The sequence below is a fragment of the Oenanthe melanoleuca genome, chromosome Z (genome assembly GCF_029582105.1).
Source record: "Oenanthe melanoleuca isolate GR-GAL-2019-014 chromosome Z, OMel1.0, whole genome shotgun sequence".
NCBI lineage: Eukaryota > Metazoa > Chordata > Aves > Passeriformes > Muscicapidae > Oenanthe > Oenanthe melanoleuca.
In genome coordinates, this window is record NC_079362.1 from 59,962,229 (window position 1) to 59,977,961 (window position 15,733).

Here is a 15,733-nt window from a genome sequence, read left to right on the forward strand (position 1 = left end):
CCGTCGGCGGCCTGCCGGGTGCCGCTCCCGGTGCCGCTCCCGGAGCCGGCGGCGGGCGCGGGGCCGGGCCGGGCCGTCCCACGTCGCCAGTTGCGCTAATCCAGAGCCGAGCGGCAGGGCGGAGCAGCCGAGCGCAGAGCGGCCGCCCCCATCGATAGCCCCCCCTCCTGCCCCCTGCGCCCTCTGCCGGGGTCTCGCCGAGCGCCTCCGGGCCCGGTGTCTCTGCGGTGTCTGCCGGCCCCGCCGGGCCCTGGCCGGCCCTCCGCCGAGCCTCCGCCGGGCTCCTGCCGCCCGATCGCCGCCGGCGCCTCCCGACCCCTCGAAGGCGCGCCAGCGCTTCCCCGCGTCCGGCCGGGGAGCTTCCCGAGCCCTCGGCCTCCTCCCCGCGCCCCGGTGCGGCCGCGCTCGTTCTGCTGGCGCTCCCCCGGCTGCCCGCTGCGTCCCGAGAAAAAGAATGGCAGGGTGCGTTCTGCTCGTGGGTAACGCGTAGAAATGTAGTCGTGCCACCGATGTTGGTTTTCTGTGGAACAGTCTCAGTCTGGTCGAGGTGCTTTTTTTCCCCGCTTCGTTATTTCCCTGCCTGTTGCTCCTGGTCCTGTGTTGTCCAGTCATATGGATCCCATCCCATTAATCATCTTTGACCTCTCTTTGATCTCTCTTTGTACCTCTAGGTACACGTTTCTCTCAAAGTTTCTGCCTGTTCACAAGTAATTAGCAGTTTTTTAGAGCAGATGTTCAAGTTTCTGGTCCCCAGTTCTTCATATTTTCCCGTTAGCATCCAGATATCATGCTTATTTCTCTTCCCTAGTTCAGGGAGTGTGTTACTTCCTAGATCTTTGTGTCAAATAATTTGTCTTCACATGGAGCAAATCACTGGAATGCTACAAGACCCACTGTTTCCTTTCATGGCTGTTTTTTAGTGTTCGATACCTGGGGCTTACTTTTTACACATTTTCTTTGGACTTTCATTTTCTCCAAAATTAATGCACATACCATCACAACACCTTCCTGTTACTGTTGCTCAGTTTGTCTACTCAACTTTTTTTTTTTTTTTTTTTTGGTATGTCAGCTCACCCCAGTCTAACATGTTAGCCCCAAACTCCTTTAATGAATGCTTAGATCTAGAAGTCTGTTTTAATTAGTGAATACAGTGCCCAAAGAAACACGTAATTCACCACACAACCAGCTCCCCAGTGGCCAACCCTGTGGAACACATTTGTGTTGTGGTGAGTTTACAGAGCAGTTCTGAGTATCTACAGCAGTGCTAAGGTGAGGAGCATCAGTTGTCTTCCTGAGAGAGCTGGCAGCGGGTAGAAACATCCTGACCAGCCTGGTCGTGATTGCTCACTCTCACCAGCAGTCCCTGAGGGGATACTCAAGTCCTGCATCATCACCCGATAGTGCTCTTAGAACCACCAAAGCTCTTTTTCCATCAGTCAGCGTTTGGTCCCTGCAGCTGGTGCACCATCAGTGTCTGCCTTTCACAAGGTCCAGTTCTCTTCTGTGAAACACAGATTGCCATGGCAGCTGGCCCACAGCCCACCATGCTGCTTTCCACCCATGTGGCCAACTTAGAGTAAGGACTAACCCCAATAGGAAGTAGATGTGGATCAGTTTGAACTTGGTTTTAGATTTCATCCCAAATTCTGACTGATGAAGATGAGAGATTGGGATTTTGTATTTCTTCCAAAGTTACTGCTAACATTGATCTGGGAAACCTTGTGCATTCACGTGAATCCTCACGGGTTAAACTGCAGAAAAACAGCCCTTGATCTGCCTTCTCTATACTACTTACTGCATTATATGTACTACTTATTGCATTATATATATTTGACCTGATCCAACTCCCTTCCTAAACTTTTCACTCCTCTTCATCTAGAATTCGATGTTTTAATGATTAATGTTGTTTTCTCTAAACAGACAAAATTCTTTTGTCACATGCGGTGAATGGTACTAGACAAGATGCTGACCAACTTGATTTATTTTGAATATATATTTAAGATTTGCTGTCGTTGGATAACCTGGAGTGACAAACAGGTGCAGAGCTGGTTCAGGAATGGGATTTTCTTGCTCCAAGTGGTCATGCTGACAATGGCTGTCAGGCTATGGCTGTCACAGCCAGGGCAGGACAAAGGGACAACTTTGGGCTGGGCATCTGTCTTACTTCCTTGGGTCTGGTGAGGTAGCAGCTGTCCTACTTCCTCCACCCCCTCTCTGCTTTTGGCCTGATTTTTCTCCAGTAAGTGTTGCCTTGATATGTTCCTCTCAAATGAACAGAAGCAAAGGTGTGAAGTCCAACAGGGACAAAAACTGCTACCAGGATAATTTGAAGGTGTAAGGTCTACAAAGATCTAATGAAAATAATATTTCTTAATTGCATAGGTGTAATTTTAAAAGTAATTATTCTCTAAGATCTTTCAGTTTTATCTGAAGACTTTAAAAAAATTTTTTTAAAAGTTGTGTGACATTGAGTCATGGTTTTTTCCAGCATTAATGCTTTCAATAAGGTAAAAATATGAAAGGAAAATGTGTGCTATGTTATTTTCCTAGTGATCAAAACTGCAAAGAGAATTTGGAGCAATAAAAAGGTTGCAAATGATGTTTTCCATCCTTTCCCACCAGTGAGCCAATTCTGATTACCACAGTTCTGAGGCACTCTGTTGTGGATATTCTAAATAACATTTTAAAACCATCAATTATTATTTTTGAGACAACTAACCTGCAAAATTAGAAGCCATTCTAACAAACATTTTTTAAATGTTTGAATAAAAACAGCTTCCAAAGTCCTCAATAACCATCTACAGTGCCAAGCAGAAGAGCTGGATTTATTGAGCTTTGTTTCTTGCAGTTTGGTCTAGGAGAGGCAGCAGTTTCAAAGTAAGAATGGCATACAGTGACTTAGAGCATTTTAGCTGCAAAAGCATGTATCTCAATGCTTTGCTTGGTCAGGAATTTCTACCACGTGCATTGGAAATTGAATTTTCAGAGGAAAAGTGAATGTTATTGTAAAGATTAATAACTTATAATTCAGTGAAAATGTCTATTATTTACTGTATTCCTAGGGACCTATAATTTGAGGGCATAAAGCTGAAAGTCAGACTAAAACCAAATGGTACCAAAGACTATATATGGGATATCTCGATATCTCATTGTATATAAGTTAGTTTTCTCAAGACACCATTAATATGTGCTAAAAGAAATGTTTGAAAGCAGCATGATATTTTTGCTGATCGCAGATTTTCTGCTGATTTGCAGAAAATTAGAGTGAAAAATCTGGAAACATTTAAACTTGTTTTAGAATATATTGGATTTAATATATCTTGAATTAAGAAAAAGTGAATGATAGAGGCTCTGAACTCAGATGTAATGGAAACTTGTGTAACTTTTCTTTGAAGGTGTCAAATCTTTCCATCTTTATTTCATTACACTTCCTCTATGCTATACTTTGCTGTTTTACTAAGAAAAGCAAAGTGAATTTTCATATGAGAAGATGAAAGCACTAAGCATTTTCTTTATGATGATACTCCTTTGTGGACCCTGGAAAAACCATGTGACTGGACATTGAACATGCTCTAATGTTCTAATAGGAAATATACTGAGTAGTGCTTTGTGCAAAGAAATGGCTACAAATAGGTTGGTTTTCATCAATACAATTTCTAGGAGCAAATTTAGTAAAATGCTTACACAGCATGTGATTTTTTTGGGGGCTTTCCTGTAAGTGGTATACTTTCAGCTGGTGGTTCTACCTCATCATAACTAGAGCAAACTGTAATTTTTTAAACCATACAGATTGATAATAAATTTCACTTAATAGGGGAATAAACTCGGTTTTTTTTCCACTGTTTTTGTGTCATCTCTGATAGGAAAGTCACAGTTTGAGTGCCTGACAGGACTGCCACTAGAGGGCAGAAAATGATTTTAAACACAAAATTGTTTAAACATTTCACTTTTGCTAAAAGTAAAAAACTAAAGGCAATTGAAGACTTTGAACTATCAAATCAGTAAAGAAAGTGCAATAAATTTGACAAAAGTGTTATTCTAGTGGTATTCTTTTCAGTTTCTGTAAGCTGGAATATGATTTTATTTGAAATGTTTTATGAAATCTTACTTGAAAACATAAAACAGAGTAAAATGAAGACACTTTATAGTGTTCTATAAACTAAAATTTAGAAAAAGATGCAGTGCAATATAGAAGAAAAAATATTTTTTGATCTCGAGCATGAATTAAACAAAAGTTGCATTACATTTTCAAAATAGATTATGTAAAATTAGAGATAATTGATCAGAAACACTGATTGTTTTGGTTGGCCTTTCTTAACTATCTCAGCCCTAGTCTGTGTAATAGGTGGCTGTTACTCAGTTATTCTCCACTCTCCATTTAATATTACTTGGAATGTGTGTCTGTCTCAGTTTCCTGTCTGCAGGGATAATGTTTCAAACCATCTAAGGATGCTGTCAGGATAAATCCGTGTGTATGCAGTTCTTCTGTGCTGTGGCAGGGGTGATGTGTGCTAGGCAGACATTCTGACGGTGCTGAGTCTTCCATGGTTATGGACAAATGGGCCCATGCCAGCTGCCAGTCCCTTGGCATGCACACAGACAGAATTTACCTGCTGAATAAAGGCTGAGACACCAAATTGGATGAATGATCCTGCTGTACTTTGTCCTTTAGGGATAATCTCAGTCTTATGTTTAGCAGTCCAATACCTTTAGTGATAACAAATACTTGATAAAAAGCAAGTTTGGGAGTTAAGTGGGTACCTGGTGTTGAGGCCAGCATTATATCCATGTACCATATAAATGTAGCATGGAAGTAAAGTTATCTCAGCAATAAACCCATTGTATAGGATGAGTAAGTCATAGTACAATGAGAATGAAGAATTGAGCATTTATTAATTTCATGAATGCATGTGATCCTGTCTTCACTCACGACAGAGAAATTGCAGAGGACCTCCTTAGCAGGCTCTATGCTTGTGTTAACGCTTAGGCTTATAATGGGAATATGAATGCTGATGGGATCTAAAAATCCACAGAACTTGGACTGAACTAGCTCTGGCCAGTCCTGAAGTTGATGTGGTCAGTGCAGAAAGATGTCTGGCAGAGGCTGGTTGCAGAATGCAGGACTAGTCACTGGCAGCTCCTCAGTTATACCTGTCAATGGATTAGGATGGATGAGCTTTGACACTATACTTTATGAATTTTTACTGTCCATTGTTGAATTTTATGAGAGTGACTTCTCAGTCTGTGCCTGGAAACCAGGACAAGTGCTCACTAACTTGGGCAACAGACGAGTTTTGGTGGCATTTTGACCACTGAGTATCTTTTGTTTTCTCAGAGCTTGTGTTTAAGCTGATACAGTGCATTCTGTATCAGGAGACAGTGGCATTTACAGCAAGGTTAATTAATATTTGGGTGAGATTGTTGTTTTATCTTAAAGGAGAAAAATTTTTGTTCATGTTGTTGCTTGAGGACATGGACTACTCAAAGGATGGCCAAGGAGTTACTCATTTGTCTGTGTCAGCACAAGAAATGGAGAGTTCTGAGAAGCTGAGTGATTGAAAATGACAGTTTTAGTCCTGTATTTTGCTGGTCTTTTGGAGAACATAGGGCTGCAAATATTGAGGTGATAAAGGAGATTCTTGCTGTGCTTGCTTAGGGCCATGTATTTGTGCGAAAATCACAAGTGGTGCAGCCCGGTGCTTCCTTGTTTTGAACATTTGTTTTATGAGGGAGTTCAATGCAGAGACATATTGGGCATGCCATACCGTTAGTAAAATTTTAAGAGACTGTAGTTTCCTAAGAGAAACAGTGTCAGAACCTGGCTCTTGTTCTGTATATATTTAGAGTGTTTATTGCTACCTGTAAATACAGAACTGTGCTCATATAAGCAGAATTATTCAAATTTAAAATACATTGTTACAAAAGGGCAAGTGAAAGTAGAAATGGAAAAAATAAGAAGTTGATAGCAAGCAATGCCAATTGATACGAGAAAAAGCTCAAAGTACATTAAAAATTATATGGTCAGTGGGAAGTCAGGACTTTCAACAAGAAACAGAATCCTAGCAACAGTTTAGTGAGTAGGACATGAAGATGGCAAAATTACCAATGGTAAATTGGTAAATTGATGTCTATAAGGTAAAAAGATATTAAATATATGCAAAGTTATTCAATATGTATTTCTGCTCTTTATGGAAAAACTATGCTTACAGTTTTTCATGTTGGTGAATTTCTTTGTGTTCTATTAGTAGCTAATAAGGGTGTTTAGTAGAAAGCATTATGCTTTTATATCTTGTAACTCATAAAAACAGGATAGTAGAAAGACTGTCCCAAGAGCTGTCCAGAATATTACTTTTAGTTTTAGGATAAAATTATCCTAAAACTGAACAAATCCTAAGCAAATCTCAGAGGACTAGGGAAAACCTGCTTTTTGTAGGCCATGATGATTATCAATACTTGAACAACTGATGGAGGGATGTGATGAGTTTTCCATCAACTGAAGTCTTGAAATAAAGATTGTATCTCTTACTTAAATACTTATTTAAATAAGTGTTCTTTTTCAGATATATTATGGGCTGGCTTCATGAAGAAGTTACCAAGTGAGATAATGTTCATTCTGTTCAGGGTGTCACTAGGGATCATCACTGATCCTTCTGATCTTTAAATCTGGAATAAAATAAATCTGGAAACCTTATCTGTCTCGACACTGTAGCCATTTCAGACTAAGGTTTCTAGAAGGTTTAAGTTAAATATTGCTATGGTTATTATGATAGGGTCTAGAGTTCATATTTCTTCACTTGGTTGTCTCATAGTCTCCTAATCTGTATTGAGTCTCTCAATTTCATTCTGGGACCGAGTCCTGGGGCTCCATATATACATTAAGGCAGAGACTGTATTTATGGTGTGTCTTGGACAGTACATACTAATCATGCCACCAGTGCTTGGGTAATTGTGGTAAAGTTGCAAAATATAATTGAGCTACTATTAAAATGCATCCAGCTGTCAGCAGAGCAGGTACCTTATGAGCTTCTGTCTGCCTTATAAGACAGAATACAAGAATTACATTTTTATTAGTCACACTCTGCTCTGAAAATCATTCCCCTTAATTAATTTTTCATTATAGCAATGAGAATGGAATAATTTTTATTTGAGACTTGGACTTATTTAAACCAAGCATCCACATTCCAAATTATCTTATTCACAGACACAAGCCATGCCTGCTGTTCGTGTACTCTAGTGTGCTGCTGTGCTGATGACTCCTGTGTCCAGGCTAAGAGGAGAATGGTGTATGCTGGAAGATGAGGAGTGGAACTAAAAATAAAGGAGTTGGTGTCACTTGAACCCTAAACATTCTCAGATCCCATCTTACCCCTTGTGGGAAGTTAGACACACACAGAGAGCCACTCATGTGGTCCCTCTGGGCATCTGAATCAGCTGCAGGAGCAGCCAGCGTCTACCCCTTTTCTGTGGTGGTAGAGGAAGGTTCCAGCCAGCCCTGGAGGCTGCACATTGGCACCTGAGTGAGGAAGTCTTGCTGGATCAAACCAACTCCATGCAAAGCTGGTGAGAGGGACAACTGCGTAAGTTAACTGGTTTATATTGATTCAGTAACCAGTTTGAGCTGATGAGTACTTGACTAGAAATTTTGGGCTGGCTAGTTCAGGTAGGGCACTTCCAATTTCATCCCCATGTCATCCAACTCTTCTAAGAGCAAATAAAACTTCTGGAGATTATGGCATGTTATCTGCTTACATAATGGAATGTACAATTAATAGATAAAAAAAATAAAGAGATGTACAATTGGAAGGAAATGTGGGTGAAAATAGCAGCTGAAGGTAGTCTTTCAGACTAGCATACCAAGGGTTCAGTCCATGTACATGTTCCTTTTCTATTAAAAATCAAAAATTGTTAAAGTAAGTTTGAAATGTCTTTCTCAGACACTAAAAATGCTTATTTTAGAAAAAAGTCAAATATTCTTGTAGAAGGTTTAAATATTATGTCTTCAAATCTCTTTATATGTATTTACTGGTTTTGACTTGGGATTGAGTGTCTTTTCTTGTCAGTAGCTGCTGTGAGGCTGTGGTATGAATTTGCTGGCACACAGGGACGGTACTCTGGCTCCAGAGTTAGCACAAGTGGGGCCAGCTCACTACTCCAATGTAGTGCACAGGTGTAATTCTTTAGACTTAACTTCTGTGTTTGCAGTGTAGGGCTATTGAGCTGCTGTCCACTGGGTGAGAGGGGCCAGCCACTGTCTCTGGTAGTCAGCAAAACAGAGGTCTGCATCTCTTTCAAACAGCAAAAGGCCTACATGATATTTTCAGAAATATTTCTATTCACTTTAAAAACCGAGTTTGTACTGTTACTCAGATTTAAAAGACTTTTTGATTCCTGGCTAATTTTGATTCCTGAAGTAAATCAGGAATGTGAGACCTTCCCCTCTGGGCAGGAGTACTGCCACCATGATACCCCAGAGATTTCCTTTTTTCTTTTCCAGTGCTGCAGGTAAGTCATTATTGAGTGACTGGTGGATATCATGTCCAGTACTGGAGCTCTGTAGAGAGACCTCAAATGCTCTGGGTGCAGCTGAAACTATAAGAAGGCAGCAGGGCAACAAAAGGCATTTATGGGCTTTCTGCTCACAAAAACCTTATAGAAATTTAGTTTTTTTACCTTGTTTTTGGAGACCTTTGGTGGCATATTGGTGCCATATTGATACATTTTCTGCTCTATGAAGGCATTTTTCGCAGTGCTTAGAGTCATGCATGAAATCATCTTTATCCATTTGGAGGAGCAGTTTGATCAATTACAAAGGTAATCCGTCACTACTGGGAGCTGAGAAGGCTTGGCAACACTTGGTCTGCAAGGCTTGCACAGACTTATCACTTATTCTGGGCCAGAAATTTATAGACAGCCAATTTCACGGTTCCTTATTTAACCACATCAGCATGTCTTAAACCTGTCTCAAGCTGTAGCTGTGTTGCTGTTGGGATGGACACGACACACATAGCAACATGTAGCAACAGGTAAAATAGCTTTTTTATTACGGCTGTGTGTTCTCTTTTATACATTCTATAACACAGTGCATACCTCATTCATTGGTTACAGTAACACAGCTCATCATGGTCACTGGTACAAAGCACTGTCAGCATCACTGGTTTTGGGCAGATTTTTTACAAGACTTTTGCAAACAGATAATAGTCCTGTTTTTCTAACTGCAGGTGTCCAGTGTTTATCTCTGTTCTCTCAGTTCCCGTGTGAACAACCTTTTCTTCTTCCCTTCACAGGTAAACATGAATCTTACCAATTTCTTCTGTCAGCTCACTCCTCTGGCTCACAGACCAGCTGTCAGCCCCTTCCACATAGCTGTTCTGAAATACTTTGCTGTTGATAAATATCTCAGACTGCTGCCCATGAGCAATATTAACACCTTTCTATGTGACATTCACATTCAGTTCTAATCAAATTATAAAAGTAAAATATCATATAAAATATGTGAGAACAGCTCTTTCCAGATTATTCAGAAACAGTCTGCCAAGTACTTTGGTAAACACATAAAAATCATCCATCCGAGATCTTCTGATTAATCACCCCTAAAAAAAAGAAGGGAAACATTTTCCTATGCTCTTCTTGGTGCTAAAATACAGGAATTCAGTGGCAGGTCCATACTCCAGCGTGAACATTCAGGTACCAAGTCAGGGCAAGTTCCCATTTACCAAGGAGCGTGGATGTAGGCTTTTGTAAAGATCTGTTTACAAGAGAAGGTACAGTTTGGCTGGATACATCCATGCCATGTCTGGGTCAAGTAATTTCTGACTGATGATACTGTGAGCAAGTACAGACTTGGGCACAGAGTGATGCAGAAAGACCTGCAATACAGAGTAGTCAGGTGTCACATTTTCCATCCAGTTTTGTGAGGCAGGCCTGTGTTCATAAGCAAGTCTGTGTGTAACCATGGTATTGACATATGTAGAAGAGATTATATGATTTGTGTTGTATGGTCTCATTTCTTGCTAAGTTTCCAGTAGTTTAACCATGATCTAATTTGAAATAATTAAATCAGTAATTTTTTTAAGAACATCTTTCTCATCTATAGGGCTATGAATATCATCACTGCAATCATAGCTAGTTTTTATAGTAACTTGTAAGTTTAAGTGATAAAATTTACAAAACTCTCTGTAAACAAGAATTACCAAAGCAGATTGCTGTCTTGTAATCCTGAGCACTATCCCAATAGTTGTGCCATAAGGTGGTGTAGAAACCATGGATTTAAGCTTGTACAGCTTTTATAAAGCTGGGCTGTAAAGTTTAAATCCAGACCTGTATCTAGAATTCAGTTTCTTAAATCCATGTTAAATCTACCGGATTGCTGATGAAGCTCCTAGATGTAGAAATCTAGATCTGGTTTGCTGTTTGATCTTGAACCAATATGCAAATTGAACACAGGCAATATGGCGAAAAAGTGTGGGGTTGAGTGGAAATGCAGGGACATCTGTTTTATATTTGGTTTAGTTTTTCAGAAAACATTACACTTTTGACTTCTGGTATATTAAGAAGATAATTGCATATGATGGAAATCTACAATTCAGACTTTATTCTGCCTTTCTTATACAAATTTCTTGTGAGTTTTAGCACAATTAATAGGAAAAATACAAGAATTGTACTACTCACTTTTCTAAAATAATTGCCTCAAATATCTTGAACAATAATGTAAATCTTCCTTATAAAAGGAAATGTGCAGACATACAAGCTTAGGATTGTCACTTGAAGCTAAAGGAACTCTCTAGCTTCAGCCAGTGGGAGCCCAGGTTTTGTTCATCATAGTTTTCTTGTATTCTTAAAATTGTATCTGTATTCAGTTTCATTTGAATATGTTTTTGATTTGTCCAAACAGCAGATGGCTGTGATAAAGTGTCTGTATTTAACTTGGCACTTTCCATTCCACATTCCTTTACTATTCATAGCACACCAGTCATAGTCATCTCCAGTGCACAAAAAAGAAGGCAGTTCGACTTGCAGATGAATGTGTGAGTATTTACAAATCCACAGCATTATTTCTTTTTAATACTGAGTAGACCACATACTAGATATAGAAGGTGGATATTTTTTCATCTCACCACTCTTATGAAATGTGAGACACTGGAACAGATACTAAAGCTGTGTCTGCAGTAAGGAACCCCTGTATTTAAAATTAGATTAATGTAGACCCTGTGTTCCTATGAGGAGAGGGGGATTATCATTGGCAGAAAAAATTGCCATCTCTTGTAGACAGAGTTATGGGATTTCAGCCTAAATTGTCAAGCCACGTGGACAATTAAATACTCATCTGATTAAATAACAAGTCTACCTAAAATGTGTGAGAAAAAAGGCATTTGTGCAAGAGCAAGGTCTTTTTATTACTGAGGTTTCACAAAGAAGGATTTGGTGATTTTGTAAGCAAAATTTTTTTCTTCAGTTGTTATTTAAAACAAAACCAATTTTCTGTAATGTCTTTAAAGGTTTTCTTTCAAATTACTTTGACAGAAAGTATGATTTATATTTATTGTGTTTTCAAGCAAATAAAGTCAGGCAAATAAATTCTTTTTTCTTATAGTTTGAAACATGCAACACACTTCTAAAAAGTAATCTCTTGAGAGTTTTTTGTATAGAAGCTTGATTTGTGGAAATAGAGATTTTTCTCTTGATGGTATATTTCAATTTGTGTGCTTTTACAGAGAGAATAATTTAATCAAAAATTAGAAAACAGATTTTTGGTACATAAGTTTCCATAAGATTCACAACTTGTCCATTCTTTCTTTAATGTTTATGACTATGTATGACAAATGCTTATTCCTTAGAAATACAATTCCTGCTACTTAACTCAAAACTGTGCTCTATTTTCAACATGTTATCAAATAGATGTTTTGTTTTTTTTCTCCTGAGACTAGCCAAAGTTTGCTACTGTTCAAGGAGCCTCGGTTTTCAACCTGTGTGTAGCTGGAGGCAAGCAGTATAACATTTCACATCAAACTGTAAACTGAGCATACAGAAACATTTATACAAAGAATTTCCTTTTCTTTAATAAATATAGCTACATGCTTGCTACACTCTACAGCATTGCATGATTGCTATTATTTTATTACATTAAGAATTATTTTATCTCACCGATAACTATAGACATGGTTCTAATTCTTTTCCACTGAGCTCTTCATTTCAACAACCAAGATGCCATCATGGCAGAAAAGTGCAGACAAGTCTTTGTTCTCCACTCCGTCAGGTAATTTATATTGTCTGGTGAAGCTTCTGGATATGAAACCATGTTCATCCATCCTGGGTCCGTGCTGAGCTTTAATCAGGAGCCAACCTTCGAAGGTCTGGATGATGATATCTTCGGGACGGAACTGCACAACGTCCAGCAAGACCCGAAAGTGTGTGTTTTCCTCCTCCTGGCTGCTCTTGCCAGCCCCAGCCGTGCTTTCTGTGTCACACCTTTGGTTGCTCGGTGCCGTGGTGGCAGGGCCTGGCAAAGCATATAAAAGGTGGTTCAGTTTGTGTGCTTCCAGTTCTTGGCCAGCAAACTGCTCCTGGTAGCGTGCAGGAGTTTCCACCCAGTGTCTTATGACAGCTTCTGCCATTGCTGAGGCAGGAAGATCAGCTGCTGCTCCTGCTGTGTCGGGAAGCTGCAGAGTCAGACTGAGCTCTTCCCAGCCGTGTGTCTATCACTTCCCAGACCAGTCTATCAGTTGATGCCTTTCACTTTTAGAACAGGCAGAGCTTAACGTTTAATATAGTGTCCTGTGTCCCAGTGCTGTGAGACTTGTTTCATCTTTTATCTACTAACAATAGAGCACTATTTATAGCACTGCAGCCTTGAGTGGCTTCAACACATGCATGGCTTTCATGCAGGGGTAGTAAAAGCAAAATTTTAATGCACCTCTTCTTACTGCAAAATTGTGCTGTTTATAATTATGTGTAATGATTATACAAATAATATAAAAGATTTTTTTTTATTTAAATGGAAATTCAATACTTTTGTTTTTCCAAGGGATACGTGGCACTTACTAAAAACTCCATATTTCTTCTAATTGAAACATGGAGCTAGTGAGGGAAGAGGTTTAATTACCTTGGCAGCAGGAATGGAAGAGTTTTCAGGTTAGCTAAACTGTAAAGTTAGTAAGTGCATTGGGCATTTTTGCAGAAGCTGTGCATAGGTGAAATTTGGGCATGGTCACCCCAGGACGCCATGTTGTTTGATAGGAGGAGGGAACTGTCCCTCCCCAAAAAGGGGGAAGGGCTGCAATCTTAGTGACCTACAAACACAGCAGAGACATCTCCAGCGTGTCAAGGAATCAGATACAAGAGTGCAGAGAGAGCTACCATGAAAGCTCGTGTTTCAGAGCTTCCAGAAGAGCACAGAGTTATTTTCCCCTAGCAGTGTAGGAAAGACAATTCTAAATCCTTTATGCTGTCTGATTGTCCCAGTAATCTTCATATTCTGTTGCTTAACAGCTTGAACCTGTGATCTCATTTACATCATGTATCTGCAAAGCAGGACTGGTGACCTCTAAGGCTGTCTGAGGTGTAATTATGGAATCACAAAATGTTTGGGAATGGAAGTGACCTCTGGAGATCCTCTAGACCAACCCCCCTGCTAAACCAGATTCACCTAGAACAGGTTGCCCAGGATCATATCCAGGTGGGTTTCAAATGTCTCCAGAGAAGGAGCTTCTACAACCTCTGGCTTGTCATCATCTTGCTGCTTTATGATTGCAGGGCAGATAATGCTATAGAGGTCAATAATTTGTTTAACAAGAGCTAAGAGAAAAGTGCAATAAAAAGGGAAAATAATTTCTAAATTTTAGTATGTTTGCTAGAAAATTGCTCCAGCTGAGCTTGGTAATGTAAAGCAGAATGTGTTATGGCAACTGATGGTGAGGATTTTTATGTGATTTTTTTTAGTACAGTAAGAGTTGACCTAGTGCTAGAAATTATCATTTAAGATACTTTTATTCATTCTTGTTTGGCTGTTGTTGTTTAGAATTTTCTCTCTCTTGTCCTTACATGTTCCATTACCATAGCTAATATGAGATCTTTGATTGCTAATGGAGTAATGAAAGAGGCAATTAAACTTCAATATTTATCAGATATTGACTTCTTTATTGCATTAATAGCAGGGCAGGATTACCAGATGTATGTATAGTTAAATTTTTAAGGCTGCCATTTTCTTTTAAACTTAGAAAAGCTGCATTGCAAGGTAAGGAAATCTTCAAAAGTTCAAGATAACTTACATTAATGGTCAACTGTTTAATTGAGAATTGTGATAGAGGACTATCGTGAGTAAGGAGTAGGCTGCTTTTTTTAACTATTATCTGTTCTGTTAAACTGTCCTCCAGAAATAATTTAAAAATGCAATTCTGAATGTATGAAACCAACCTGAAGCATTGCCTATTATCTGTTCAGCAGCTGTTTTCCCCTTTGCTAGCAAATGATTCAATTGATGATGAAACTTTAACTCTGAAGTGAAGCAGTATACCTGGCTGGTTGTGATATTATGCTTATACAGGTTGCTGAAAGCTATTGCTGTCCCTGATTAATTCTGTGATGATAGCATGACTTATTTTACTTCAATTTTACACTTCATTAATAAATGTACTGTACAGGATTATCACTTTTGAATTTTGCTTTATTTATTCCCATTATCTCTGGAAAAATATGTACTTGTCCATATTTACACTTCAAATGAAAACAGAAGTCACCATCTCACTGCAAGTGACTGTGGGACAGCTGTAACTATTCCCAGAAACAGCTGTGTTAGTCTTTCAAATGTCTCTGTTGAGCATAGTTGAAACTGTCTGGTTTCATTAGCACGAAAGATGCTTTGAATACCTTTTAAACTCATGTTGTAAGCAAAATGCTGCAGAAGGTTATAGGATCCCTTTCTACTCTGTAGGACAATAAATCAGAAAGATTTTGATAATGAAGCCATGGAGCCTATTTCTGTTTTCCTATCCTGCTCCATCCTCTGTTCAGTCCCTTCTCTGTTTATCACCTGTGGTTTCATGAACTAGCACAATCTTCTTATCTCTTTGTTACTTAAATGGGGAGTATGTCAGGTGGAACACATAACACCCCAACTGTCGGCTTTTAAATTTAAACATGGGTGCATTGCTGAGGCGCTTCTGATGCTTATGGTGCCGTACTCTTCAAATACCTACGGCAGGATTCGGTCCAGCGATACCAATACGATTGTTTTAATAACAGCTGATTACTGTGATCTTGTAAAACCTTCAGAGCTGACCCTACGGGAGCAGGATCGATGTCCGAAATCACCAGCTCAGTGCCTCAGGTTTCGTTTCCCCATTTTACCGTGCCTGCGAAGGCCTCTCTCCGTGCGGGCGGGTCGGAGCCGCCGATGCCCTGGGAAGGCACTGCAGAGCTGCTGTTCCGCGGCAGCAGCCGGGCAGCCCCGCCGCTGCTCCCGGTGCCCGCCTGTCCCGCCGGTGCTCCCGGTGTTTGTCTGTCCCGCGGGTTCTCCCGGTGTCCGTCTGTCCCGCCGGTGCTTCGGTGCCCGTGTCCCGCGGGTTCTCCCGGTGCCCGTGTCCCGCGGGCTCTCCCGGTGTCCGCCTGTCCCGCTGGTGCTCCCGGTGTCCGTCTGTCCCGCCGGTGCTCCCTGTGTCCGTCTGTCCCGCGGGCTCTCCCTGTGTCCGTCTGTCCCGCCGGTGCTCCCTGTGTCCGTCTGTCCCGCGGGCTCTCCCTG

At 40.2% G+C, this 15,733-nt stretch overlaps 1 protein-coding gene across 1 annotated transcript; it reads right to left on the reverse strand.

Annotated features, from left to right (window-relative positions):
* Positions 1-11,776: 11,776 nt before the first annotated feature.
* On the reverse strand, positions 11,777-15,447 carry HSPB3 (heat shock protein family B (small) member 3). The gene has a single exon (XM_056513344.1). The coding sequence runs from the start codon at positions 12,609-12,611 to the stop codon at positions 12,162-12,164; it is 450 nt and encodes a 149-aa protein (XP_056369319.1). The 5' UTR covers positions 12,612-15,447; the 3' UTR covers positions 11,777-12,161.
* Between the last annotated feature and the right edge of the window lie 286 nt (positions 15,448-15,733).

Bases quoted from the DNA above. Each gene is read 5' to 3' on its own strand.
- HSPB3 (XM_056513344.1), bottom strand. From the start codon at position 12,611: ATGGCAGAAGCTGTCATAAGACACTGGGTGGAAACTCCTGCACGCTAC.